Raw genomic sequence first — 26,844 nt, forward strand, 5'->3', positions numbered from 1 at the left:
CCTGGATAGAGAGACTTAGAAAGACAAACAGGCTTGGAGTGAACCTACATGAGAGCGAAGCATGGGCGAGTGACATCTGGGGAGAACATGATGCAACTGGGCTACCTCCCTGGCATAGCGCAGATACCGGTAGCCGGAAGACCGAGGTTGTGAGGGACGCTAAGACTTACAGCAGAAACCGGCAGGACAGCTGGATTATTACAAGTAACCTGTCCGCCCTAACATCCAGGAGACACAGTGGCACATAGAGCTCGGGTCGTGATAGACACCCTGTAAAAAGGCTCGAGTCACCTGTCATACGGGTTTCCTAACCTTAATGGAGGACAGAGATGAACTGTGAGGACCTTGCCAGAATCCATAGGCAGTAAGGGACTACAATACCACCGCACTTAGAAGAAGGCTTTTATCTCCACCTGGTGAAGGGAACTCCCAACTTGCTTCCAATCCGGCCGGACCCATATTCTTTACTGCACCATTCACCATCTCCAACTACACACAGGAGCCCTGGGGACTTACTTCACCTGTGGGAAGTTATATCATCTAGCTGCCATACCATCACCCCAGACGACACCTTTAAGCAGCGTCGGTCCCTACTGACCAAATACCACAGGTGGTGTCACGAACAAACTTTATTCTCAAAACCCCTTTAAAGACATTCCCTTTAATTGGGCACCCAGAGCCACGGACCGAGTCGCAGCCACCGTGACATCCCCTTTAAGTACAGGACCCGGTACTGAGTACCCCACGGCCCAGGCGGGCGACCCAGTAGTGCTTAGGAAAAAATGCTTCCTCAAATTTGTACCAAAAACATATTAAATTAAAGGAATAAAGCATTAAAAAAAACAGGAAAATTTTAATAATCACACAATAGTTATTGCCTATTTTACTTTGTTTATCTTTAAAAAACATACTAATAAAAAGAAGCAGAAAAAACTGCACTATTTACGCTATGTGTGAACACAGCTTAGTGTTTAGGTCCTGAACGCCTGTGAGGTGCTTATTCCTGTGCTCATAGTTGTCCTCTAAGTAAGATAATATTTTGCATGGCCTTCTAAGAAAAGTCATTTGAAGATATTCCTGGACCAAAAAGTAATGTTGACTTTTATGATCCATCCCTCCATTGCCTGCCCAGCACTATAACACTTCATCTTACCACATTTCTAGAATTGATGTTCACTTTCTTTTCTTTGAGTAAGGTCATCGTCTCCACATCATTTCTCTTTGCTGCTTGATGAAACTCCATCTCATTTTTTAGCACTGGAAAAACATAATATTAGGATAAATGGAAGTAATGTCAGCAGGCTCGCCAAGTGCAGGAAAATTAGGAAGACTATCAAATATTATCAGCCTGCAAAAAAGAAAGATAAAAAAACTAAGAAAAACTGGAAAATGAAAAAAAAAAAGTTGTTGGACTAGGTTTAAAACCTTGCTTATTTTTGGTAAGAAAAAAAATGCAATTTACAGACTGGCTTTCACAGGAGGATCGTCATGACAAGCATGGAAGTTTTCAGGAGACCCTCGATTGTCATGGCAGCCCATCGACCCCTCGCTATCACATCATGGGCTCACTGGGAGGGAGCATTGAATGATGTCGCTGTCAGAGATTGATGGGCATTTAACAGATTAACAGCCGCGGGTGGAGCTTAGCTTAGATCCTCCAGCGCCTGTTAAAGGCACATGATGGCTGAATAACATCTGCCAGGAAACATGCAGGCTCGGCGTGATTAAGGCCACGTTCACACATCCAGTATTAGTAACTTTTTTACCTCAGTATATGTAAGTCAGGTACGGACTGGGGCTGAAATTCAGTCCTGGCATTTGAAATCGCACAGGCCCATGTTGTCCCCGTCCCCAAGCACCAAATGTGGATATATTACTAATATTACCCTGGATGGAGGAAAGCAAGATTTCTTACAAGACCAATATTTCTAATGATACCCATGGCCTGGTGGGGTAAGGGATGGAGTCAGCAAATTTGTGCTCCTTCACAACCCTTAACAGTATTGGTGTCTTGAGAACACCGATTCTGCTAACAATGTAGAAGACAAGGCGGCCCATAACCAGACAGGCCCTTCTGCCAGTTGCCAGAATTGCCAGATGGCAAGTCCGGCCCTGATGCAAGTCAAAACTTTATTAGTGCGTAGCCGCTGCGGATACACACCAAAACCATATGTAATCTGCACGTGACTGTATCAATAAAGATTTCTCAAAGACAAATACCAGGAAGTATCAAAAATAAAGCAGCTTTATTTAAAAAGAAAATGACACACCAAATAGTCAAAACTGCAACGCAATAAAAACCACACGTAATAAAACATAATGAAAAGCACAAGTAACCTAATTTACTTAAGAGATGCAGAAAATCTGCAACATCAAAAACTCACCAAATATTCATCGTGGGCACACAGCCTTATGGTTTCAGTGGACAGTGGACACTAATGTTCTACCTTTTACATATCGTCTTTCATATAAAACAGCAATAATATAAAGATATATCGAAAAGCATAGCAGAGGTAGCAGTCGCCTTAGCGCTTGAGGGGCCCAAAGCCCTCTGACACGTAGGAAGACACTAGCATTGTAAAGGACACAATGGAGGATCCTGCCAAGGAGCACAGAAGCTTTAAGTTACACCTCCTAGATAAAACAGATGTTATCAAAATGACAGCAAGCGGCCCAGTAAGCGATACATTGCTGGAATTAGAGTCCAATATTGGTGAAGGGGCTGAAATCCTAATATGGTAATAACATAGTAAAAATCAAAATTAATTAAAAGTGTATGCTACTTTACACAATGGCTCTGATTCAGTAAAATTGTGTTTTTAATATACTTTTTATTGCCAGAAATGTAAGCCAGGAGGGCTATTGTACATTTCTGTTATTTATGCCACCATTGTGGTGTAAAGTATGATGAGTTTGTTGGGTATGCTTGGCTATGTCCCGTGCCGTCCACATCTTCGCCCACTTATTAAAAAGTTGCTGGTCCTGGACGGGACGGAAGTAAAACGACGAAAAGTTTTGCGCAGCTTGAAAATGAACAAAAATTTTGTGATGTACCAGTTTTAAGCCAGAAATTTGGCAGAATCTGCTGGACGAATCGACCACTACATTGTATATTTCTAAACAATAAGGGTTGTGCGCATTTAATCCCCTTTTTTGTCTGCATTTTTGGCCCATTCATTTGAATGGATGAATAGCAACGCAAAAAAAATGATGAAAGAATTTTCAAGCTGTAAATTTGGAAAAACACTTTGATGGTTCAAACCTGCAAGTAAAAAATAAGCAGCGTGTGCACGAGCTGTCAAAAATCTCATTCGCTTTGCTGGCACTGGAAAGCGCTGCATTTTTTTCTTCTCGCAAGATTTTGCAATGTATAACTAGGAACGCTAGGTGCCGGGAGCATCGGTGAGGCTGCGCGGGAACGCCAGTAGGTGAGAATATTGCGATTTTTTTATTTTTTTTTAATTATTTTTAACATTATATCTTGTTACTATTGATGGTGCATAGGCAGCATCAATAGTGAAAAGAGAAAGAGAGCGAGCGAGAGAGAATTTCCCTGATGGGAAATTCTTCCACGCATGCTCAGTTTGAAAAGATGGGACCCGTAGCTGAATTCCTGCTTTTCACAGTCAGTGATGCATCCGGCGCCCATAGGCTTCCATTGCAGCCAGTGACGGGCAGCGCAGGATGCGTCGCTGACCGATTTTCCGACATGCAGAAAAAACATTCCTCTGAACGTTTTCTCCGCCCGACGGACCTTTTTTTATGCAGGATCCAGTGCACGACAGATGAAACGGATGGCCATCCATCACAATCCGTCGCTAATACAAATCTATGAGAAAATGCAGGATCTTGCATTCTCAAAAATCGACGGATTGTGACGGGAGCTGAAAGACGGATGTGTGAAAGAGGCCTTAGGCTAGTTTCACACTTCCGTCAGTACGGTCCCGTTGCAATGCGTCGGGGCGACGTACCAACGGACGTTGTGAAATAACTGCAAGACGTGGGCAGCGGATGCAGTTTTTCAATGCATCCGCTGCCCATTCTGCAGTCCGGGGAGGAGGGGGCGGAAGTTTCAGAAGCGCATGCGCGGTCGAAAATGGTGGACACGTCGCACAAAAAAAGTTACATTGAACGTTTTTTTTGTGCGTCGCGTCCGCCAAAACCCGACGTGTGCCCATCCGTCGCGATCCGTCGCTAATAAAAGTGTATGGGCAAAAAACACATCCTGTAAGCACATTTGCAGGATCCGGTTTTTGCCCATAACGACGGATTGCGACAGAGGACAAAAGACGGAAGTGTGAAAGTAGCCTAAGCACCAAGCAATTGTCAGTTGTCAGTTCCCAACTTAACCCCGTCAGCTTTATTTATACCCACTTGCCAACACAATTAGCTGTTCCCTCAACTAAATGAACACCATGTATTTGTAGTGACATTTGGGCAATGGCATTTCGCTTTTTGTCGCACTGTTTATGCTTTGGTTTTGTTTACTTCTCATTTTACTTTAACTTCGTTAGATCTTAACCAGACAAGGATTCAATATCCGTCATGTGGTGTGAATTATGGTCTAAATACATTGTCAATATAGAGAAAGAACATAAACATTTATATTGTTTTCCTCTGTCCTTAAATATTTTTCTTGGCAATGTTGAATCTGATGATCCTGCCAATAGGGAAGAAATAAGAAGCATTTCACACATCAGAAACATCCTGCAAATTCACTATGCACTGATTATTGTTGTAGCAAAATATGGGTTCATGCACCCGCTATATTCCAGCTTCATTTTATACAGAGCAGTAACGGCACTGCCATAGGGGTGCATAAGGCTTCTGCTGAACCTCTGTACGCCACACAATCTCATATGGAGACAAACAAGTGTTTTGTTATGATAGAAAATTGTGCCATGTTCTATAAAACTCTCTACAGTGGATACGGAAAGTATTCAGACCCCTTTACGTTTTTCCCTCTTTGTTTCATTGCAGCCATTTGGTAAATTCAAAAAAGTTCATTTTCTTCTCATTAATGTACACTCTGCACCTCATCTTGACTGAAAAAAAAGAAACATAGTTATTTTTGCAAATTTATTAAAAAAGAAAAACTGAAATATCACATGGTGATAAGTATTCAGACCCTTTGCTCAGTTTTGAGTAGATGCACCCTTTTGAGCTAGAACAGCCATGAGTCTTCTTGGGAATGATGCAACAAGTTTTGGGGATCCTCTGCCATTCTTCCTTGCAGATCCTCTCCAGTTCCCTCAGGTTGGATGGTGAACGTTGGTGGACAGTCATTTTCAGGTCTCTCCAGAGATCCTCTATTGGGTTTAGGTCAGGGCTCTGGCTGGGCCAGTCAAGAATGGTCACAGAGTTGTTCTGAAGCCACTCCTTTGTTATTTTAGCTGTGTGCTTAGGATCATTGTCTTGTTGGAAGGTGAACCTTCGGCCAAGTCTGAGGTCCAGAGCACTCTGGAAGAGGTTTTCATTCATGTTTCCTTCATGACAACCAGTCGTCCTGTCCCTGCAACTAAAAAGCACCCCCATAGCATGATGCTGCCACCACCATGTTTCACTGTTGGGATTATATTGGGCAGGTGATGAGCAGTGCCTGGCTTTCTCCACACATACCGCTTAGAATTATCACCAAAAAGGTCTATCTTCATCTCATCAAACCAGAGAATCTTATTTCTCACATTCTGGGAGTCCTTCACGTATTTTTTAGCAAACTCTATGCGGGTTTTCATATGTCTTGCACTGAGGAGAGGCTTTCATCGGGCCATTCTGCCATAAAGGCCCAACTGGAGGAGGGCTACAGAGATAGTTGACTTTGTGGAACATTCTCCCATTTCCCTACTGCATCTCTGGAGCTCAGCCACAGTGATCTTGGGGTTCTTCTTTACCTCTCTCACCAAGGATCTTCTCCCACAATTGCTCAGTTTGGCTGCATGGCCAGGTCTAGGAAGACTGCTGGTGGTCCCAAACTTCTTCCATTTAAGCATTATGGAGGCCACTGTGCTCTTAGGAACCTTGAGTACTGCAGAAATTCTGTTGTAACCTTGGCCAGATCTGTGCCTTGCCACTATTCTGTCTCTGAGCTCCTTGGCCAGTTCCTTTGACCTCATGATTCTCATTTGGTCTGACATGCACTGTGAGCTGTGATGACTTATATAGACCGGTGTTTGTCTTTCCAAATCAAGTCCTATCAGTTTAATTAAACACAGCTGGACTCCAATGAAGGAGTAGAACCATCTCAAGGAGGATCACAAGGAAATAAATAGCATGTGACTTAAATATGAGTGTCTGAGCAAAGGGTCGGAATACTTATGACCATGTGATATTTCAGTTTTTCTTTTTCATAAAATTTGCAAAAAATTCTACATTTCTGGGTTTTTTTTCAGTCAAGATGGGATGCAGTGTGTACATTAATGTGAAAGAAAATGAACTTTTTCAAATTTAACAAATGGCTGCAATGAAACAAAGAGTGAAAAATTTAAAGGGGTCTGAATACTTTCCGTACCCACTGTATATATTGTACGGAGGTGTTCTCTCCTACATCTTAGTCCACAGAGCGACAGATTTACATCAATTCCCTCTAATTCCTAGACAGGGATAAAATTACGAAAGTAGTGTTTGATAAATCTTACCTAATTTTAAGACTGTCTGGGCTAAGTTTAATCACCTATTGGCAGGCGTAATTTGTACCAAAAACTTTTACCAAAATATTTGTACATTTTGTGATACATTTTGAGATCACACCCCTTTTCTGATATACTTTGTTTCTTCGTGTCAGACAAGACACAAAAAATGTCAAAAATGATCATGAAAAGCAGTTTTAGGCAAAAATTATATCACAATTCTGGTTCATTTAGTTTCATAAATATCCCCCATTACCTGACTTAACCTGGAAAGCCATGCACAAAGGTAATGCAGTGCCCGGAGGCAAAGCAGTGCTCAGAAGCAAAGCAGTGCCCGGAGGCAAAGCAGTGCTCGGCAGCAAAGCAATGCTCAGAAGCAAAGCAGTGCTCAGAAGCAAAGCAGTGCTCAGAAGCAAAGCAGTGCCCGGAGGCAAAGCAGTATGGAGGCTGTATGGCTCTGTACAGAAGAAGTAAGAAGTCATGCAGGATGAGTCCTGAGTCTGAGGATGGTACATGTTATATTGATTTAGTTTTCCCATGGCGCTACATGGTACTGAAGTGTATTCAAAAAGTATATATCTCTCATCTCTGTCTATCGTCCTACATGTTCTTTCCGTTCTGAAACTGACCTAAGACTAACATCCTCCATAATTCGAACCTCACAGCTCTGTCTCCAAGACTTCTCTCATGCTGCACCAGTTCTCTGGAATGCACTACCCCACATGATCCGTGTTATGAACAGGTAATTCAGAACCACAATGGACCTTGAAGTTCAGAGCACACAAGGTGACCTGACATTTAGCAAAAACATAGTACGAGCTCTGAGACGTGGAAACTCTGCTGACCGCAATCCCTAATCCTAACACACCACACTAGAGGTAGCCGTGGATTGCGCCTAACGCTCCCTATGCAACTCGGCACAGCCTGAGAAACTAACTAGCCCTGAAGATAGAAAAATAAGCCTACCTTGCCTCAGAGAAATTCCCCAAAGGAAAAGGCAGCCCCCCACATATAATGACTGTGAGTTAAGATGAAATACAAACACAGAGATGAAATAGATTTAGCAAAGTGAGGCCCGACTTACTGAATAGACCGAGGATAGGAAAGATAGCTTTGCGGTCAACACAAAAACCTACAAACAACCACGCAGAGGGGCAAAAAGACCCTCCGCATCGACTAACGGTACGGAGGTGCTCCCTCTGCGTCTCAGAGCTTCCAGCAAGCAAGAAAAACCAATATAGCAAGCTGGACAGAAAATATAGCAAACAAAAATAACACAAGCAGAACTTAGCTTATGCAGGATAGAGAGGCCACAGGAACGATCCAGGAGGAAGCAAGACCAATACTAGAACATTCACTGGAGGCCAGGATCAAAGCACCAGGTGGAGTTAAATAGAGCAGCACCTAACGACTTAACCTCGTCACCTGAGGAAGGAAACTCAGAAGCCGCAGTACCACTCTCATCCACCAAAGGCAGCTTATAGACAGAACCAGCCGCAGTACCACTCACGACCACAGGAGGGAGCTTGGCCACAGAATTCACAACAGTACCCCCCCCTTGAGGAGGGGTCACCGAACCCTCACCAGAGCCCCCAGGCCGACCAGGATGAGCCACATGAAAGGCACGAACCAGATCGGCAGCATGGACATCAGAGGCAAAGACCCAGGAATTATCTTCCTGACCATAACCTTTCCACTTAACCAGATACTGGAGTTTCCGTCTCGAAACACGAGAATCCAAAATCTTCTCCACAATATACTCCAATTCCCCTTCAACCAAAACCGGAGCAGGAGGATCAATAGATGGAACCACAGGTGCCACGTATCTCCGCAACAATGACCTATGGAACACGTTATGGATGGAAAAAGAAGCCGGAAGAGTCAAACGAAAAGACACAGGATTAAGAACCTCAGAAATCCTATATGGACCAATGAAACGAGGCTTAAATTTAGGAGAGGAAACCTTCATAGGAATATAACGAGACGACAACCAAACCAAATCCCCAACACGAAGTCGGGGACCCACACAGCGCCTGCGGTTAGCGAAACGTTGAGCCTTCTCCTGGGACAAAGTCAGATTGTCCACTACATGAGTCCAAATCTGCTGCAACCTATCCACCACAGTATCCACACCAGGACAGTCCGAAGACTCAACCTGCCCTGAAGAGAAACGAGGGTGGAACCCAGAATTGCAGAAAAATGGCGAAACCAAAGTAGCCGAGCTGGCCCGATTATTAAGGGCGAACTCAGCCAAAGGCAAAAAGGACACCCAATCATCCTGATCAGCAGAAACAAAACATCTCAGATATGTTTCCAAGGTCTGATTGGTTCGTTCAGTCTGGCCATTTGTCTGAGGATGGAAAGCCGAGGAAAAAGACAAATCAATGCCCATCCTAGCACAAAAGGCTCGCCAAAACATCGAAACAAACTGGGAACCTCTGTCAGAAACGATGTTCTCTGGAATGCCATGTAAACGAACCACATGCTGAAAAAACAATGGCACCAAATCAGAGGAGGAAGGCAATTTAGACAAGGGCACCAAATGGACCATCTTAGAGAAGCGATCACAAACCACCCAAATGACCGACATTTTTTGAGAGACGGGGAGATCCGAAATAAAATCCATAGAGATATGCGTCCAAGGCCTCTTCGGGACCGGCAAGGGCAAAAGCAACCCACTGGCACGAGAACAGCAGGGCTTAGCCCGAGCACAAATCCCACAGGACTGCACAAAAGAACGCACATCCCGCGACAGAGACGGCCACCAAAAGGATCTAGCCACCAAATCTCTGGTACCAAAGATTCCAGGATGACCAGCCAACACCGAACAATGAACCTCAGAGATAACTTTATTTGTCCACCTATCAGGGACAAACAGTTTCTCCGCTGGGCAACGGTCAGGTCTATTAGCCTGAAATTTTTGCAGCACCCGCCGCAAATCAGGGGAGATGGCAGACAAAATTACCCCCTCTTTGAGAATACCCGCCGGCTCAGACAAACCCGGAGAATCGGGCACAAAACTCCTAGACAGGGCATCCGCCTTCACATTTTTAGAGCCCGGAAGGTACGAAACCACAAAGTCAAAACGGGAGAAAAACAGCGACCAACGAGCCTGTCTAGGATTCAACCGTTTGGCAGACTCGAGATAAGTCAAGTTCTTATGATCAGTCAAGACCACCACGCGATGCTTAGCTCCTTCAAGCCAATGACGCCACTCCTCGAATGCCCACTTCATGGCTAGCAACTCTCGATTGCCAACATCATAATTTCGCTCAGCAGGCGAAAATTTCCTGGAAAAGAAGGCGCATGGTTTTATCACCGAGCAATCAGAACTTCTCTGCGACAAAACAGCCCCTGCTCCAATTTCAGAAGCATCAACCTCGACCTGGAACGGAAGCGAAACATCTGGTTGGCACAACACAGGGGCAGAAGAAAAACGACGCTTCAACTCCTGAAAAGCTTCCACAGCAGCAGAAGACCAATTGACCACATCAGCACCCTTCTTGGTTAAATCAGTCAACGGTTTAGCAATGCTAGAAAAATTAGCGATGAAGCGACGATAAAAATTAGCAAAGCCCAGGAAATTCTGCAGACTCTTCAGAGATGTTGGCTGAGTCCAATCATAAATGGCCTGAACTTTAACAGGGTCCATCTCGATAGTAGAAGGAGAAAAAATGAACCCCAAAAATGAAATCTTCTGAACACCAAAGAGACACTTTGACCCCTTCACAAACAAAGAATTAGCACGCAGGACCTGGAACACCATTCTGACCTGCTTCACATGAGACTCCCAATCATCCGAGAAGACCAAAATATCATCCAAGTATACAATCAGGAATTTATCCAGGTACTCTCGGAAGATGTCATGCATAAAGGACTGAAACACTGATGGAGCATTAGAAAGTCCGAATGGCATAACCAGGTACTCAAAATGGCCTTCGGGCGTATTAAATGCTGTTTTCCATTCATCGCCCCGTTTGATACGCACAAGATTATACGCACCACGAAGATCTATCTTGGTGAACCAACTAGCCCCCTTAATCCGAGCAAACAAATCAGACAGCAGCGGCAAGGGGTACTTAAATTTGACCGTAATTTTATTTAGAAGGCGGTAATCAATACAAGGTCTCAGCGAACCATCCTTCTTGGCCACAAAAAAGAAACCCGCTCCCAATGGCGACGATGACCGGCGAATATGACCCTTCTCCAAAGACTCCTTCACGTAACTCCGCATAGCGGCGTGCTCAGGTACAGATAAATTAAACAGTCGACCCTTAGGAAACTTACTACCAGGAATCAAATCGATAGCACAATCACAATCCCTATGCGGAGGTAGGACATTGGACTTGGGCTCATCGAATACATCCCGGTAATCAGACAAGAACTCTGGGACCTCAGAAGGGGTGGATGATGAGATAGACAGAAATGGAACATCACCATGTACCCCCTGACAACCCCAGCTGGACACAGACATTGATTTCCAATCTAATACTGGGTTATGGACTTGTAGCCATGGCAACCCCAACACGACCACATCATGCAGATTATGCAACACCAGAAAGCGAATATCCTCCTGGTGCGCAGGAGCCATGCACTTGGTCAGCTGGGTCCAATACTGAGGCTTATTCTTGGCCAAAGGTGTAGCATCAATTCCTCTCAATGGAATAGGACACTGCAAGGGCTCCAAGACAAACCCACAGCGCCTAGCAAACTCCAAGTGCATCAAATTCAGGGCAGCGCCTGAATCCACAAATGCCATGACAGAATAGGAAGACAAAGAGCAGATCAAAGTAACAGACAAAAGAAATTTCGACTGTACCGTACCAATGGTGGCAGACCTAGCGAACCGCTTAGTGCGCTTAGGACAATCAGAGATAGCATGAGTGGAATCACCACAGTGGAAAAACAGCCCATTCTGACGTCTGTGTTCTTGCCTTTCAGCTCTGGTCAAAGTCCTATCGCACTGCATAGCCTCAGGTTTATGCTCAGATAATACCGCCAAATGGTGCACAGATTTACGCTCGCACAAGCGTCGACCGATCTGAATGGCCAAAGACATAGACTCATTCAGGCCAGCAGGCATATGAAATCCCACCATGACATCCTTAAGGGCTTCAGAGAGACCCTTTCTGAAAATAGCTGCCAGCGCACATTCATTCCATTGAGTGAGCACGGACCACTTTCTAAACTTCTGACAATAAATCTCTATCTCATCCTGACCCTGACACAGAGCCAGCAAATTTTTCTCTGCCTGATCCACTGAATTAGGTTAGTCGTACAGCAATCCGAGCGCCAGAAAAAACGCATCAATATTACATAATGCAGGATCTCCTGGCGCAAGGGAAAATGCCCAGTCTTGAGGGTTGCCACGTAATAAAGAAATAATGATTTTAACTTGTTGAACTGGGTCACCAGAGGAGCGGGGTTTCAAAGCCAGAAACAGTTTACAATTATTTTTAAAATTCAAAAACTTAGATCTATCTCCAGAAAATAACTCAGGAATAGGAATTTTAGGTTCTAACATAGGATTCTGAACCACTAAATCTTGAATGTTCTGTACTCTTATAGTGAGATTATCCATCAAAGAGGACAGACCCTGAATATCCATGTCCACACCTGTGTTCTGAACCACCCTGATGTATAGGGGAAAAGAAAGACAGAACACAGTGCAAAGAAAAAAAAATGGTCTCAGAACTTCTCTTTTCCCTCTATTGAAAAGAATTAGTACTTTGGGCCTCCAGTACTGTTATGAACAGGTAATTCAGAACCACAATGGACCTTGAAGTTCAGAGCACACAAGGTGACCTGACATTTACCAAAAACATAGGACGAGCTCTGAGACGTGGAAACTCTGCTGACCGCAATCCCTAATCCTAACACACCACACTAGAGGTAGCCGTGGATTGCGACTAACGCTCCCTATGCAACTCGGCACAGCCTGAGAAACTAACTAGCCCTGAAGATAGAAAAATAAGCCTACCTTGCCTCAGAGAAATTCCCCAAAGGAAAAGGCAGCCCCCCACATATAATGACTGTGAGTTAAGATGAAATACAAACACAGAGATGAAATAGATTTAGCAAAGTGAGGCCCGACTTACTGAATAGACCGAGGATAGGAAAGATAGCTTTGCGGTCAACACAAAAACCTACAAACAACCACGCAGAGGGGCAAAAAGACCCTCCGCACCGACTAACGGTACGGAGGTGCTCCCTCTGCGTCTCAGAGCTTCCAGCAAGCAAGAAAAACCAATATAGCAAGCTGGACAGAAAATATAGCAAACAAAAATAACACAAGCAGAACTTAGCTTATGCAGGATAGAGAGGCCACAGGAACGATCCAGGAGGAAGCAAGACCAATACTAGAACATTCACTGGAGGCCAGGATCAAAGCACCAGGTGGAGTTAAATAGAGCAGCACCTAACGACTTAACCTCATCACCTGAGGAAGGAAACTCAGAAGCCGCAGTACCACTCTCATCCACCAAAGGAAGCTTATAGACAGAACCAGCCGCAGTACCACTCACGACCACAGGAGGGAGCTTGGCCACAGAATTCACAACAGATCCGACTGTTACCTAGCCCCCCCGTTTTTAAGTGTGCTTAAAAAACACATCTCTTTAAACAAGCCTATCACCTCAACTCACTAACCTAACTCTCCCCTGTTCCCTCCTTCTAAACATTATTCAGAATCTGATCCCTCCTATTCACCTGCCTCCACACCATTCATGCACCTGATAATTGCCCTTAAACACACTGGCTGATGACGGGATCATGCCGCTTTATATGAAAAGCCTTATTTATCACAATTGCTGGATCTGAAATAACCTGTACTTTTCACCTATTGTGTCTCCTTCTATTTCCTTGTAGATTGTAAGCTTACGAGCAGGGAGTCCGGGACCCCAATCCTAATGTAACTGTTTAATCTGTCTTACATTGTATTGAATTTATTGTCCATATATGTCCTCTCTTATTTGTAAAGTGCTGCGGAATATGTTGGCGCTATATAAAATAAAATTATTATTATATTATAGGATGTACAGTACCCACATATGTGCAACTATCTTAAAGGGGTTGTTCTGTTTTAACCTTTCTTACTCCATACACTCAAAACTGAATCCAAGTGATCGATTGCAGTGGTGATGTCACGTCAACAATGCTGCAGTCAATCGCCAATCACTAGGATCAGCAGCTCGTGCTGTCAACAGACCTGCTGAGTCCAAAGATTGACGGCAGCGATAACGAGCACTATTGATGTGACATTACTGCTGCAGCTCAATAACAAGGAATGGAGCAGCAGTGGAAAGACGTCGCTTGTCCAGGGGACGAGTAATAACTCAGTTTTTTATTTTATCAGTCTCTGAGCCTAAGAAATAATAAATGTAAATGCTGGACAGTCCCTTCATTACATCTGTATTTATTAACATTGGTGGAACTTTCTGGTACATTGGCACATGTTGAAGACATATGGACCTAACATGAAACATCTGCTAAACACTTACATTGTAAGATTCACAATAATTATTTGCCATGACTTACATATCTGATGATCCTCAGTTGGGCTCTGAGGGGTATTTTTATTCCGTACAGTCTGAACCAGTCCATTGACAGTACCAATCATCTTCTGCGCTCCATTTCTTCCCAGTGCAACCAGCTTTGCTTTCTTATCGTCTTTCTTGTTCTCCTCTTCGTCCTCCCTCATGTCTGTGCCGTATGTTCCCTTTTTCACTATAATACTTGTATACAACTTTCACAAAGTCTTCAGTAGATTTCTACTAGGGATTCCCTCCATGCAGTAACTCCATGCGCTCTGCTGTGTTTCTACTTTTTGAACAGTAAGTGAGAGACTTGGGCTGGGCGGTAGATCAGGTCTTTCCTCTGTCTCTGTCAGTGATGGGAGTCCCCTCAGGTGTAGTACAACCAGCCCCGGGTGACTCATACCTGAAGGCACTCATGACCTAGAAAGTTATAAAATTCTCTTCAAACAAAGCATTATCAAGGTAAGAAGTGAACTAGAAGAAAAGCACATGTACAACAAAATAGTTATATAAAGAAAGCTTTACATGGTGTAAAGAAATTAGACAGTAGGAAAATACACTGCTCAAAAAAATAAAGGGAAAACTAAAATCCCACATCCTAGATATCACTGAATGAAATATTTCAGTTGCAAATCTTTATTTATTACATAGTGGAATGGGTTGAGAACAATAAAACACAAAAATGATCAATGTAAATCAAAATTAATATCCCACGGAAGTTTGGATTTGGAATGATGCTCAAAATTAAAGTGGAAAATCAAATTACAGGCTGGTCCAACTTCAGCGGAAATGCCTCAAGACAAGGAAATGATGCTCAGTAGTGTGTGTGGCTTCCATATGCCTGTATGACCTCCGTACAATGCCTGGGCATGCTCCTGATGAGGCGGTGAATGGTCTCCTGAGGGATCTCCTCCCAGACCTGGACTACTCCTGGACGGTCTGTGGTGCAAAGTGGCGTTGGTGGATGGTGTGAGACATGATGTCCCAGATGTGTTCAATCGGATTCAGGTCTTGGGAACGGGTAGGCCAGTCCATAGCTTCAATGCCTTCATCTTGCAGGAACTGCTGACACACTCCAGCCATATGAAGTCTGGCATTGTCCTGCATTAGGAGGAACCCAGGGCCAACTGCACCAGCATATGGTCACCCAAGGGGTCTGAGGATCTCATCTTGGTACCTAATGGAAGTCAGGCTACCTCTGGCGAGCACATGGAGGGCTGTGCAGCCCTCCAAAGAAATACCACCCCATACCATTACTGACCCACTGCCAAACCGGTCATGGTGAAGGATGTTGCAGGCAGCAGATCGCTCTCCACGGCGTCTCCAGACTCGGTCACATCTGTCACATGTGCCCAGTGTGAACCTGCTTTAATTTGTGAAGAGTACAGGGTGCCAGTGGCAAATTTGCCAATCCTGGTGTTCTGTGGCAAATGCCAAGCATTCTGCACGGTGTTGGGCTGGGAGCACAACCCCCCTCCAATCCTCATGGAGTCAGTTTCTAACCGTTTGTGCAGACACATGCATATTTGTGGTCTGCTGGAGGTCATTTTGCAGGGCTCTGGCAGTGCTCCTCCTTGCACAAAGGCTGAGGTAGCGGTCCTGCTGCTGGGTTGTTGCCCTTCTATGGCCCCCTTCACATCTCCTGGTTTACTGGCCTGTCTCCTGGTAGCGCCTCCAGCCTTTGGACACTGTGCTGACAGACACATCAAGCCTTCTTGCCACAGCTCGCAATGATGTGCCATCCTGGATGAGCTGCACTACCTGAGCCACTTGTGTGGTTTGTAGAGTCCGTCTCATGCTACCACGAGTGTGAAAGCACAACCAACATTCAAAAGTGACCAAAACATCAGCCAGAAAGCATTGGTACTGAAATGTGGTCTGTGGTCCCCACCTGCAGAACCACTCCTTTTATTGAGTGTCTTCATAATTGCCAATAATTTCCATCTAATGTCTATTCCATTTGCATAACAGCAAGCGAAATTGATTGTCAAACAGTGTTACTTCCTAAGTGGACAGTTTGATTTCACAGAAGTTTGATTTACTTGTAGTTATATTCTGTTGTTTAAGTGTTCCCTGTTATTCTTTTGAGCAATGTAGAAATATACAGTACACATTCCTCAACATTGAACACCAAGAATGAAAAGTCGTGGAGTTATGGAAATCACAGGTTGGGTAGACATGTTACTGACATGAACATGATGAAAAAATGGAATCAAAATTTTTAAAAACATCTCGACATATTGGGTATTGAGTATGAGTGCCACATGCAGAAAACCATACACTTACACATCTTGGTTGCTATCATTGAGGTTATTAATGGTTGTCTGAGGAATATTCTACCACTCTGAATGCACTTGGGCATACAAATCATCAATATCCACTGCTAACAGTTTGATTTGCGATTGTGGACCAATAAATCGAGATAAATTGAAAATGATGTTTCCATCATTTGCAAATCAGTTACTTGTTTATCATGTAGGTTCAATAATTTCATGGAGAGTTAATTGGCCTCATTTTCTTGCAATAGTAATTTTTGGTTTTGTGAAAAGGCATTCAAAATTGAGTGTCTCGGTAAAGACCGTAATTGTTAGCACTAAATAAAAAAGTACATATCTCAGGAACCATATTGCAGATTTAGAAAACCCAAACAAAATGAATAAGGGGAATAATAAAAGAGAAAAAATAGGCCACTGGTTTCTGGTGGCAGATCCTCTTTAAAGGGAATTTGTCAGCAGGTTTTTCTATTTAGGTTATGGCCCCACTATCAGTGTTTGGTCAGTAATTTTCGTCAGCATTTGTAAGCTAAAACCAGATGAGGAACAATCAGAGGAAAAGTATGACAGAAACACGTCACCACTTCTGTATTTTTGACCAACTCCTGGTTTTGATTACAGTTACTAAGGAAAAATACTGACCAAATACTGATCGTGGGGCCTAACTAGAGCTTCTGACGCCGCAGTCCCTAGTGAAACGTATGTGTGCTGGAACAGCTCTAGCAATATACTAAACAAGGGCAGCTCGAACCTATGGAATCCTAATAGGCTGTTGAGTGCTTCACGTTCCTTCGGAGGGCAGGGCAGAGTGTGGTTTACCTTCAGAAGGGAAGGAGTGCTGAGATAGAAAGAGATCCCAGAGTGAGTTAAAACAAACCACGAAATATAAAATAAAAAGATAAGTTACATATTACTAGATAGTATGCCACCTATTTCCTAAACAAGAAACAGAAGATAGGCGCAGGTAAAAAGCATAATCAGCAGAGAGATAAACCCTAGCTGGTCTTTCACTGACTGGCATAAACAATGGCAGTATTGCTGGACATCCAACTGAGATTATCACCAGCAGGAAATACTAGCATTGAGAAAGTACATATAGCCGCACCCAAAAGGTGATTGGGCAGACAAATTAATAAATGAAAACACTGTTAACCTAAAAAAGACTAAAGCCGGTATAACTGATAATAAACACCTGGAAAAAGGGTTTAACTACTGTGGCTCAGCGGATGGAGAAGCTGACTACAAAGCACACTCAAGGGTTCGAACCCAGACACATGACACCCTTTTTAGGATCACTCTGCTCACGTACGTAAAGGAAGGGGCTAGAAAAGATGCCTCAAATGTAGTCTGTTTCACCTTGACCTGGTCAGCCTACTGCAGCTGGCGGGTATCCCTCATAGCAGTCAACCCACAAAGAAGAAAATTATGGTGTTCAACCTTGACACGTGGAATGTGAGAACTCTGCTAGACAATATCAAGGCACACAGACCAGAGAGAAGAATGGCACTAATTGCTATGAAGCCAGCTCGCTACAACATGGACATAGCAGCTCTTAGCGAAGCTTGCTTAGCAGATAAGGGCCAATTCACAAAGTGTAGTGATGGGTACGCGCTTTTCTGGAGTGGTCGAAGCAGCATTGAACAACGAGAAGCAGGCATGGGATTTGTTATCAATCTCACCTTGTCCGTAAACTTGCCTAGCATTTGGAGGGCATCACTGACCGCCTGATAACACATCAGCTCCCACTTACAAACAAGAAGTGTGCTAAGCTAATAAATGCCTATGCTCCCACCATTACCAATCCAAATGACATTAAGGATAAGATCTATAATGAACTTGACACACTCAGTAATTCCTCAGGCGGACAAGCTCATTATAATCTGAGACTGTAATGCCAGAGTGGGAACAGACTATTAAAACTGGGAAGAAGTCATTAGGAGAAACAGCATTGTTAACGGTAATGGCCTTTTGCTCCTCAAGACGTGTGCCACACATGACCCCTCTCATCACCAACACCCTGTATCGTCTACCCACTCATAAGAAGACATCGTGGATGCAACCATATTTGAGGCACTGGCATCTCATTGACTACGTCATTGCCAGGAAATGGGATGGTATGGCTTTAGAGTAACAAGAGCCATGTCTGGTTCTGACTGCTAGGCTGACCACCTTGTTGTGTCTAAGTGCAAGCTTGGCATTCTACCATCGAGGAGACCCCCCAAGGGCAGAAAACTGCGAAGAGGCTGAATTTCTCCAAGTTGCAAAGCAGAAGAGTTACAGGGGAATTTGCCAATGACCTTGACGGCAGACTGTCAGACACAGCACGGTTTGACAAGACCAGTGTTGAAGAACAGTGCACGATTATTAGAAATGCTATTTACAACACTGCCCTGGAGCATCTCAGACCACATTAACTAAAATTGGTTTGGTGAAAATGATGACGAAATAAAGGCACTCCTAGAAGAGAAACATCAGCATTACAAAACGCATCAAATTGACCTGATGTCGCTAGCCAAGAAGGATGCCTTTATCAACACAGAAAGGTGCAGATAAAGCTTAGCGAGATGCAGGACAGCTGGTTTAGCAAGAAGGCTGACAAATTCCAGGGCTGTACAGACAGCCACAAACTGAAGTGCTTCTATGATGTGCTAAGGCTGTATATGGACCTCAATTATCCCACTCCTCAATGTGGATGGAACTAAGCTGCTAACAGAAAAGAAACAGATTCTGGAACAGTGGGCTGAGCACTTCAACAGTGTCCTTAATCACCCTGTCAATATCAAAGATGAGGCCATTGCCTCATCAACAAATCAACAAGGACCTCAATGTTCTTCCCAGTGAAGATAAAGTCAATAAGGCAGTAAAACTACTCTCCTGTGGTGAAGCGCCAGGAAACAATGCTATACCTGCTAAACTGAATGATGCCAGCATAATCCGCATTTACAAGAGAAAAGGCAACCACCAATCTTACGACAACCATCGAGGCATCTTCCTTTTGTCCACTAATGGGAAGATTCCAGCTAGTCTCTTGCTCAACCTCCTCCTTCAACATCTTGACAAGGTCTACTACACGAAAGCCATTGCAGCTACCATGCTGAACATGGAACAGCAGATATGGTTTTCGTGTCGCATCAACTCCAGGAATAGTGCCAGGAGCAACGCAGCGACCTTTTTGTGACCTTTGTCAACTTGACTAAAGGTACCGTCACACTAAACGATATCGCTAGCGATCCGTGACGTTGCAGCGTCCTGGCTAGCGATATCGTTCAGTTTGACACACAGCAGCGATCAGAATCCTGCTGTGATGTCGTTGGTCGCTGCAGAAAGTCCAGCACTTTATTTCGTCGCTGGACTTCCTGCTGACATCGCTGAATCGGCGTGTGTGACACCGATTCAGTGATGTCTTCGCTGGTAACCAGGGTAAACATCGGGTTACTAAGCGCAGGGCCGCGCTTAGTAACCTGATGTTTACCCTGGTTACCAGCGTAAAAGTAAAAAAAACAAATACTACATACTTACCTTCCGCTGTCTGTCCCTCGGCGCTCTGCTTCTCTGCCCTGTGTAAGCACAGCGGCCGCAAAGCAGAGCGGTGACGTCACCGCTGTGCTTTCCGGCCGCTGTGCTTACACAGGGCAGAGAAGCAGAGAGCGCCGAGGGACAGACAGCGGAAGGTAAGTATGTACTATTTTTTTTTTTTTTACATTTACGCTGGTAACCAGGGTAAACATCGGGTTACTAAGCGCAGCCCTGCGCTTAGTAACCCGATGTTTACCCTGGTTACCGGGGACCTCGGGATCGTTGGTCGCTGGAGAGCTGTCTGTGTGACAGCTCTCCAGCGACCAAACAGTGACGCTGCAGCGATCCGGATCGTTGTCGGTATCGCTGCAGCGTCGCTTAGTGTGACGGTACCTTAAGGCTAGGTTCACATTGCGCTACTGCAGTCCGTTCAACACATGCATTAAATGGACTGCGTTAACGCAAGTACCGAAAAAGATCTCGTTATGCGATCGCGCTAGCGCAGATGCTCTATCTGTGCTAGCGGTTACGGACCCGGAAACGCTGCAGCCCACGTCCGAGGGTCACAGAATGACAGCACATTGCTAGCGCATGTCCATTATGGCATGCATTGGCGATGTGCCCAATAATAGGGGTTAATGGCAGTGTTAACGGACTGCATTATTATTATTATTATTATTTATTTATATAGCACCATTGATTCCATGGTGCTGTACGTGAGAAGGGGTTACATACAAGTTACAGATATCACATACAGTAAACAAACTAACAATGACGGACTGATACAGAGGGGCGAGGACCCTGCCCTTGCGGGCTTACATTCTACAGGATTATGGGGAAGGAGACAGTAGGTTGAGGGTTGCAGGAGCTCCGGTGTTGGTGAGGCGGTAGCTTCGATAGTGATGAGGCGGCAGCGGTGTCAGTGCAGGCTGTAGGCTTTCCTGAAGAGATGAGTTTTCAGGTTCCATCTGAAGGATCCGACTGTGGTTGATAGTTGGACGTGTTGGGGCAGAGAGTTCCAGAGGATGGGGGATATTCGGGAGAAGTCTGTTCAGACTAGTTCGCTGTACAGTCAGTTTACCATTACTTGCTATTCTGACGTGAACGCCCACCCTTCACCATGCTGTGATTTTAATTACATCCAAACACAGTAGGCTCCGACCTTCCTATAAATGCAGGCTTTACCATGATATTAGGCAGAGGTAAGTGTTCACACTAGGCAGTCAGGTCAGGGACCCATCCAATCCATGAGATTACCTTGACGTTGGTGGATAGGCTCACATTTTTTGGCCAAATTTTGTGCTAAGCATCTTGTGTTTTTTTCATAGATTTCACAAGCCATTATGCTATTCACATTTCATGTATCACACATTCCCTTGCTTTAGTACAATTGAGTGCAGCCATTCATCTATTTGCTATGTAAGTTGTTTTTAGTTATGCACCAGTTCAGACTAGTTCGCTGTTCAGTCAGTTTACCATTACTAGCTGTATATAGGAGAGGGGAGGAGAGATGGGCTGATATGGATGGAATGCACAGAGTCTGTGAAAATGCATTAGGCATGAGTGTTTGTGCAGCGCCCCAGAGACCTGGTCGTTGCAGTATGACGCTCTGCCACTAAGGGGAGTGATGGTACGTCTGATGGCACTAAAGGAGTTCTCCTGACCAGGTATCACCAGAACACATTACACTTCACACTCTGGCCACTAGGGGGAGCAAAAGGCTTTATTTATTGGGCCACTCCTCACACTGGTAAAACTAGGGGTTGGATAGGAAGTTAGTGAGAAGCTGACTGGGTTGGATTCAGGCAACATCCCGTGGCAGGGGGTCTTGCAGGGAGAAGACACAGGGGGGTCCCTGTCAGGCGTGGGAACCTAGCAGGTGCCTAGCGAACAGAGCAGAACGTAACGGAACCACGCCTGCACACCCCGCGGCGGTATCCAAGAGAGAGACACGAAGGGAAGGATATTGTGGAACAGTGCAAATGAGATCAAGCACAAGGGAGTACCAGTAGGAGTCGTGCCTTGAGACCGAGGCAACATCCTACTGAGGCGCGTAGCCGGTGGCCGGAACACCGCGGGAGTAACTGACTCTAGGCCTTACTTCGAACTCCGCAGGACAGTTAATCATAGGTTGGCTTCAGGAATCTGGAACTTTCCCAATGATTATATGCAACGAGCACAATTTGGCCTGCTTCAGCCTCAGACTCTGTCTTTTTTTTACCGACCTTCCTCATTTTCTTAGGAATACAGAGACGACTCCTCTCCTTCCTCTGTACCTTTCTTACCTCTTTTTATCCTGGATTAGATCCATGATCCACTGCATCTTGGTGGTAGGGCGTGCTTGTTCAGGAAAGAAACCATTCTTGGAGTTGGCATGGCTGTAGTCAAATTCTCAGCCTCCTGCTCACATCTGCCTCCATCAGGCCACTCGGCCTCACCTTTCCCTCCATCAGTACCTCACCCGATCGTCTCATCCAACAGCTCGTTCTGCGCCAGGTTTTCCTTCGCGAACAACTCCTGCTCTGCCATCATTACTGCACCACAGTGCACTTTCTTCAACTTCCAACCCACAAGTGGCGCCGTTTCTTCCATGGCTTGATGTCTGTCACCGCTCCATCTCTCGCTGAGTGGGGTTGTCTTCACCTCATTATTCCATTTTTCTACCTTCTCCACCGGTTCTCGAGTCACACCTTATTGGGCGAGGCTTTTCCTTCCACTTCATTTTCCTGCAGTGGCCACTACTCGTCGTAGGCTGGCACCTCCAGTTCCGTCACTCCCTCCGGTAGGTGTAACCTTTGGAGGACTGGACACTGCTTTGCACCCTTTCGTTCCTTCTTCTCCCATGATTGGCAAGCCCTTCTTGCTGTTCTGCGCAACTAACCGCCATTATGAAGTTCATGTTCGGTGCCATCTTCGACTGTGTATTGATCATCATCTTTCATGTATCTTGTGTCTTCCCCGCATCACTCTGCTTTACCAGTTGCAAGACTTGATCCTGCTGACTAGACTACTATTCAAAAATAAACTTTTTACTGAAGGGCATCTTGGTAGAGAATATATACAGAAGATACCGGGAACACAACCTTATGAATGCTTCTTTCACAACTCAGAGCATTTTCCACAAGCTTTCCTTTCTCTTTTCTCTATTGTTCTCTATCTTCACCTTTCCTCTTTACTTGTCCCCTCTCTCATCTGTTTCTCACTACTTCACCACTACACTACAGTTCCGTTTTACAAGAGCCCTGGTCTTTTTCACGCCAGGGGAGCTATGGTGCCAATATGGCAGGTACCATACTTATCTTCTCTAATGCTCACTCTCTGGAACTCCCAACTGGGGTACTCTACTCGTCTCATGTATTCAGTCCTGTCTAGGCCTGTTACCTTCAAAAGTTATAAACTCTGTGCCTTACTGCTACAACCCCTGGCAAAAAGTATGGAATCACCGGCCTTGGAGGATGTTCATTCTGTTGTTTAATTTTGTAGAAAAAAAAGCAGATCACAGACATGGTACAAAACTAAAGTCATTTCAAATGGCAACTTTCTGGCTTTAAGAAACACTAAAAGAAATCAAGAACAAAAAATGTGTTAGTAATGGTTACTTTTTTAACCAAGCATAGGGAAAAAATTATGGAATCACTCAATTTTAAGAAAAAAATTATGGAATCATGAAAAACAAACAAACAAAAAGCACTCCAAAACATCACTAGTATTTTGTTGCATGGACTTAGTTAGTGTCAAACAGTACTCTTCATCAATCTGGCTCCAACTTTCTTTGATTGCTATTGCCAGATCAGCTTTGCAGGTTGGGGCCTTGTCATGGACCATATTCTACAACTTCCACCAAAGATTTTCAATTGCATTGAGATCCGGACTATTTGCAGGCCATGACATTGACCTTATGTGTCCTTTTTCAAGGAATGTTTGCACAGTTTTTGCTCTATGGCAGGATGCATTATCATCTTGAAAAAATGATTTTATCATCCCCAAACATTCTTTCAACTGATGGGATAAGAAAAGTGTCCAAAATATCAACATAAACTTGCGCATTTATTGAAGATGTGATGACAGCCATCTCCCCAGTGCCTTTACCTGACATGAAGCACCATATCATCAATGACTGTGGAAATTTGCATGTTCTCTTCAGGAAGTCATCTTTATACATCTCATTGGAACTGCACCAAACAAAAGTTCCAGCATCATCACCTTGCCCAATGCAGATTCATGATTCATCACTGAGTATGACTTTCATCCAGTCATCCACAGTCCACGATTGCTTTTCCTTAGCCCATTGTAACCTTGTGTTTTCTGTTTAGGTGTTAATGATGACTTTCGTTTAGCTTTTCAAAATGTAAATACCATTTCCTTTAGGTGGTATCTTACAGTTCGGTCACAGACGTTGACTCCAGTTTCCACCCATTCGTTCCACATTTGTTTTGTTGTGCATTTCCTGTTTTGGAGACCTATTACTTGAAGTTTCCGGTCTTGAGGCTTTGATGTCTTCCTTGGTCTACCAGTTTGCCTTTAACATCCTTCCCATGTTGCTTGTATTTGGTCCAGATTTTAGACACAGCTGACTGTGAACAACCAACATCTTTTGCAACATTGTGTGATGATTTACCCTCTTTTAAGAGTTTGATAATCCTCTCCTTTGTTTCAATCGACATCTCACATGTTGGAGCCATGATTCATGTCAGTCCACTTGGTGCAACAGCTCTCCAAGGTGTGATCACTCCTTTTTAGATGCAGACTAATGAGCAGATCTAATTTGATGCAGGTGTTATTTTTGGGTATGAAGATTTATAGGGTGATTCCATAATTATTTCCTCAGAATTTAGTGATTCCATAATATTTTCCCTATGCTTGGTTAAAAAAAGTAACCATTACTGACTACCACATTTTTTGCTCTTGATTTCTTTTAGTGTTTCTTAAAGCCAGAAAGTTGCCATTTGAAATTACTTTAGTTTTGTGCCCTGTTTGTGATCGGCTTTTTATCTACAAAATTAAACAACTGAATGAACATCCTCCAAGGCCGATGATTCCATAATTTTTGCCAGAGGTTGTAGGTGTTCTGCTTAGGTGTTCTCCTTATGGAGAGTGACATACCATCTCTGGCTTGTCAAGGTAAGGAGGCTTATTCGCCGTGCAATGCTCCTCTGGGAAATATAATATGCAAATTGCCTCTTCTGAGAAAAAGAGGACTTAAACTCTATAGCGCCACCTGTTGGAAGTAGCGATCCAACAAGTCATTTTTCTTATGGGATAACACTTTCTGTCCTCTTGGGTCTCCTCTCACTTTAGGGACACCCACGTTATGCGAATCTGATAAGCAATCAGACCAGAGGTCTGTCCTAGCTGCAAGTTAGGCCCTGTCTAACTCCTGACAGGAAACTCTCTCTTTCTCTGTCCTTTCACTTTAGCCCCTCCCCCTCCAGGCTGGTTCCAACTGTTGGCTGTGTGCACACGTTGCTGTTTTTTGGCGTTTTTGTCCCGATAAAAATGCTATTAAACTGCACAAAAACGCATACAATAAGCATCCCATCATTTAGAATGAATTCCGCAGGTTTTGTGCACATGAAAAAAAACGCATTGCGGTAAAAAACGCAGCATGTTCATTAATTTTGCGTTTTTTTTGCGGATTTCCCACTACAAAATGCATTGGGAAATGTCCGGAAAACAAAACGCATCAAAAACGCGGCAAAAACGCATGCAGATTTCTTGCAGAAAATTTCAGGCTTTTCTCAGGAATTTTCTGCGAGAAATCCTGAACGTGTGCACATAGCCTAACTGTCCCTGTTAACTACCTGTTGCTGGGCACAAAACAGCTTCATCACAAACAATAAAGATTATTACAAACATCATAACACATTGCAAAATTACACACGTCTTCAAGGGAGAACATAGGCAACATTTCCATCTCCTTACAGATTCTCCCACGCAGTGATCCCAGAAGCTGAGATCAACAACAGAATTGCCAAAGCGAGCACTGCCTTCGGGAGACTGCTTAAGGATATCTGTGAACCAAGAGGACTTAGTCTTACCATGAAGCTAAAGGTCTACTGCGTGGTGGTCCTTGCCACACTTCTCTATGCTCGTGAGACCTGGACGGTCTACAACTGGCATGCCCAACAGCTCAATCACTTTCACATGATCTGTCTCTGTAGATTTCTCCACATCAGGTGGAATGACAATGTCCCTGACACGGCAATCTGCAGTGTTTACGCTATCATGCTGAAAACCCAAGTAGGTTGGGTTGGATATGTGGTCATCACTGTTTAATATACAGTACTGAGATATATTGTGTGCATTATCTCTCAGTTTCATCACCTTGTCTATTACCTCTGTGCTGTGGCATCACTTTCCTGTACTTTGACATCACTTTATTTATTACATAACATTTCATTATGGTCATTACTAGAGTTGATTAAAACCGTTCCCCAGACCCTGGTCTAGCAGCCATGTCAGTTGTCCGTAACCATTAGACCAGAGCCTTGTGAACTTTTTTTCAGCTGTTATCCCTGGCGCCTCTTGTGATTAGTTGCCCCATCGTGATACCATGTGTGCGTTACGCCAGACCTACAGTACTATCAGAAGAGGCGCCGGTGATGAGGTCGGAGGAGGTTTGCAGGGCTCTGGTCTGACAGCTACGGACAACCAATGTGGCTGCTACAACAGGGTCCTACAAATTCTTTTCATCAACATTAATCTTTATCTCTGTACTGTGACATCACTATGTGCATTATCTTTGTATTGTAATTCTGTGCTCATCATTCATGTCTAATGACATCACTGTGTGTATTCTTCTTTTACCATGCTCTATTCATCCCTTTCCTGTGACATCACTCTGTTCATTTCTTCTGTGCTATGATATCACTATGTGCTTTGCCCTTATTTTTA

General features: G+C 44.2%; 1 protein-coding gene across 1 annotated transcript in view; it reads right to left on the reverse strand.

Moving 5' to 3' along the window:
- Window positions 1-14,528, reverse strand: part of ANKDD1B (ankyrin repeat and death domain containing 1B) — a 108,003-nt gene extending 93,475 nt beyond the window's left edge. Inside the window, exons 1-2 of the mRNA XM_069750174.1 lie at window positions 14,163-14,528; window positions 1,154-1,257 (exon numbers count right to left, since the gene is read on the reverse strand). Of these exons, the coding sequence (XP_069606275.1) occupies window positions 1,154-1,257; window positions 14,163-14,325 (267 nt within the window). The 5' untranslated portion in view covers window positions 14,326-14,528. The remainder of the gene's footprint in view (window positions 1-1,153; window positions 1,258-14,162) is intronic.
- Window positions 14,529-26,844: the final 12,316 nt, after the last annotated feature.

The sequence above is a fragment of the Ranitomeya imitator genome, chromosome 1, assembly GCF_032444005.1.
Source record: "Ranitomeya imitator isolate aRanImi1 chromosome 1, aRanImi1.pri, whole genome shotgun sequence".
NCBI lineage: Eukaryota > Metazoa > Chordata > Amphibia > Anura > Dendrobatidae > Ranitomeya > Ranitomeya imitator.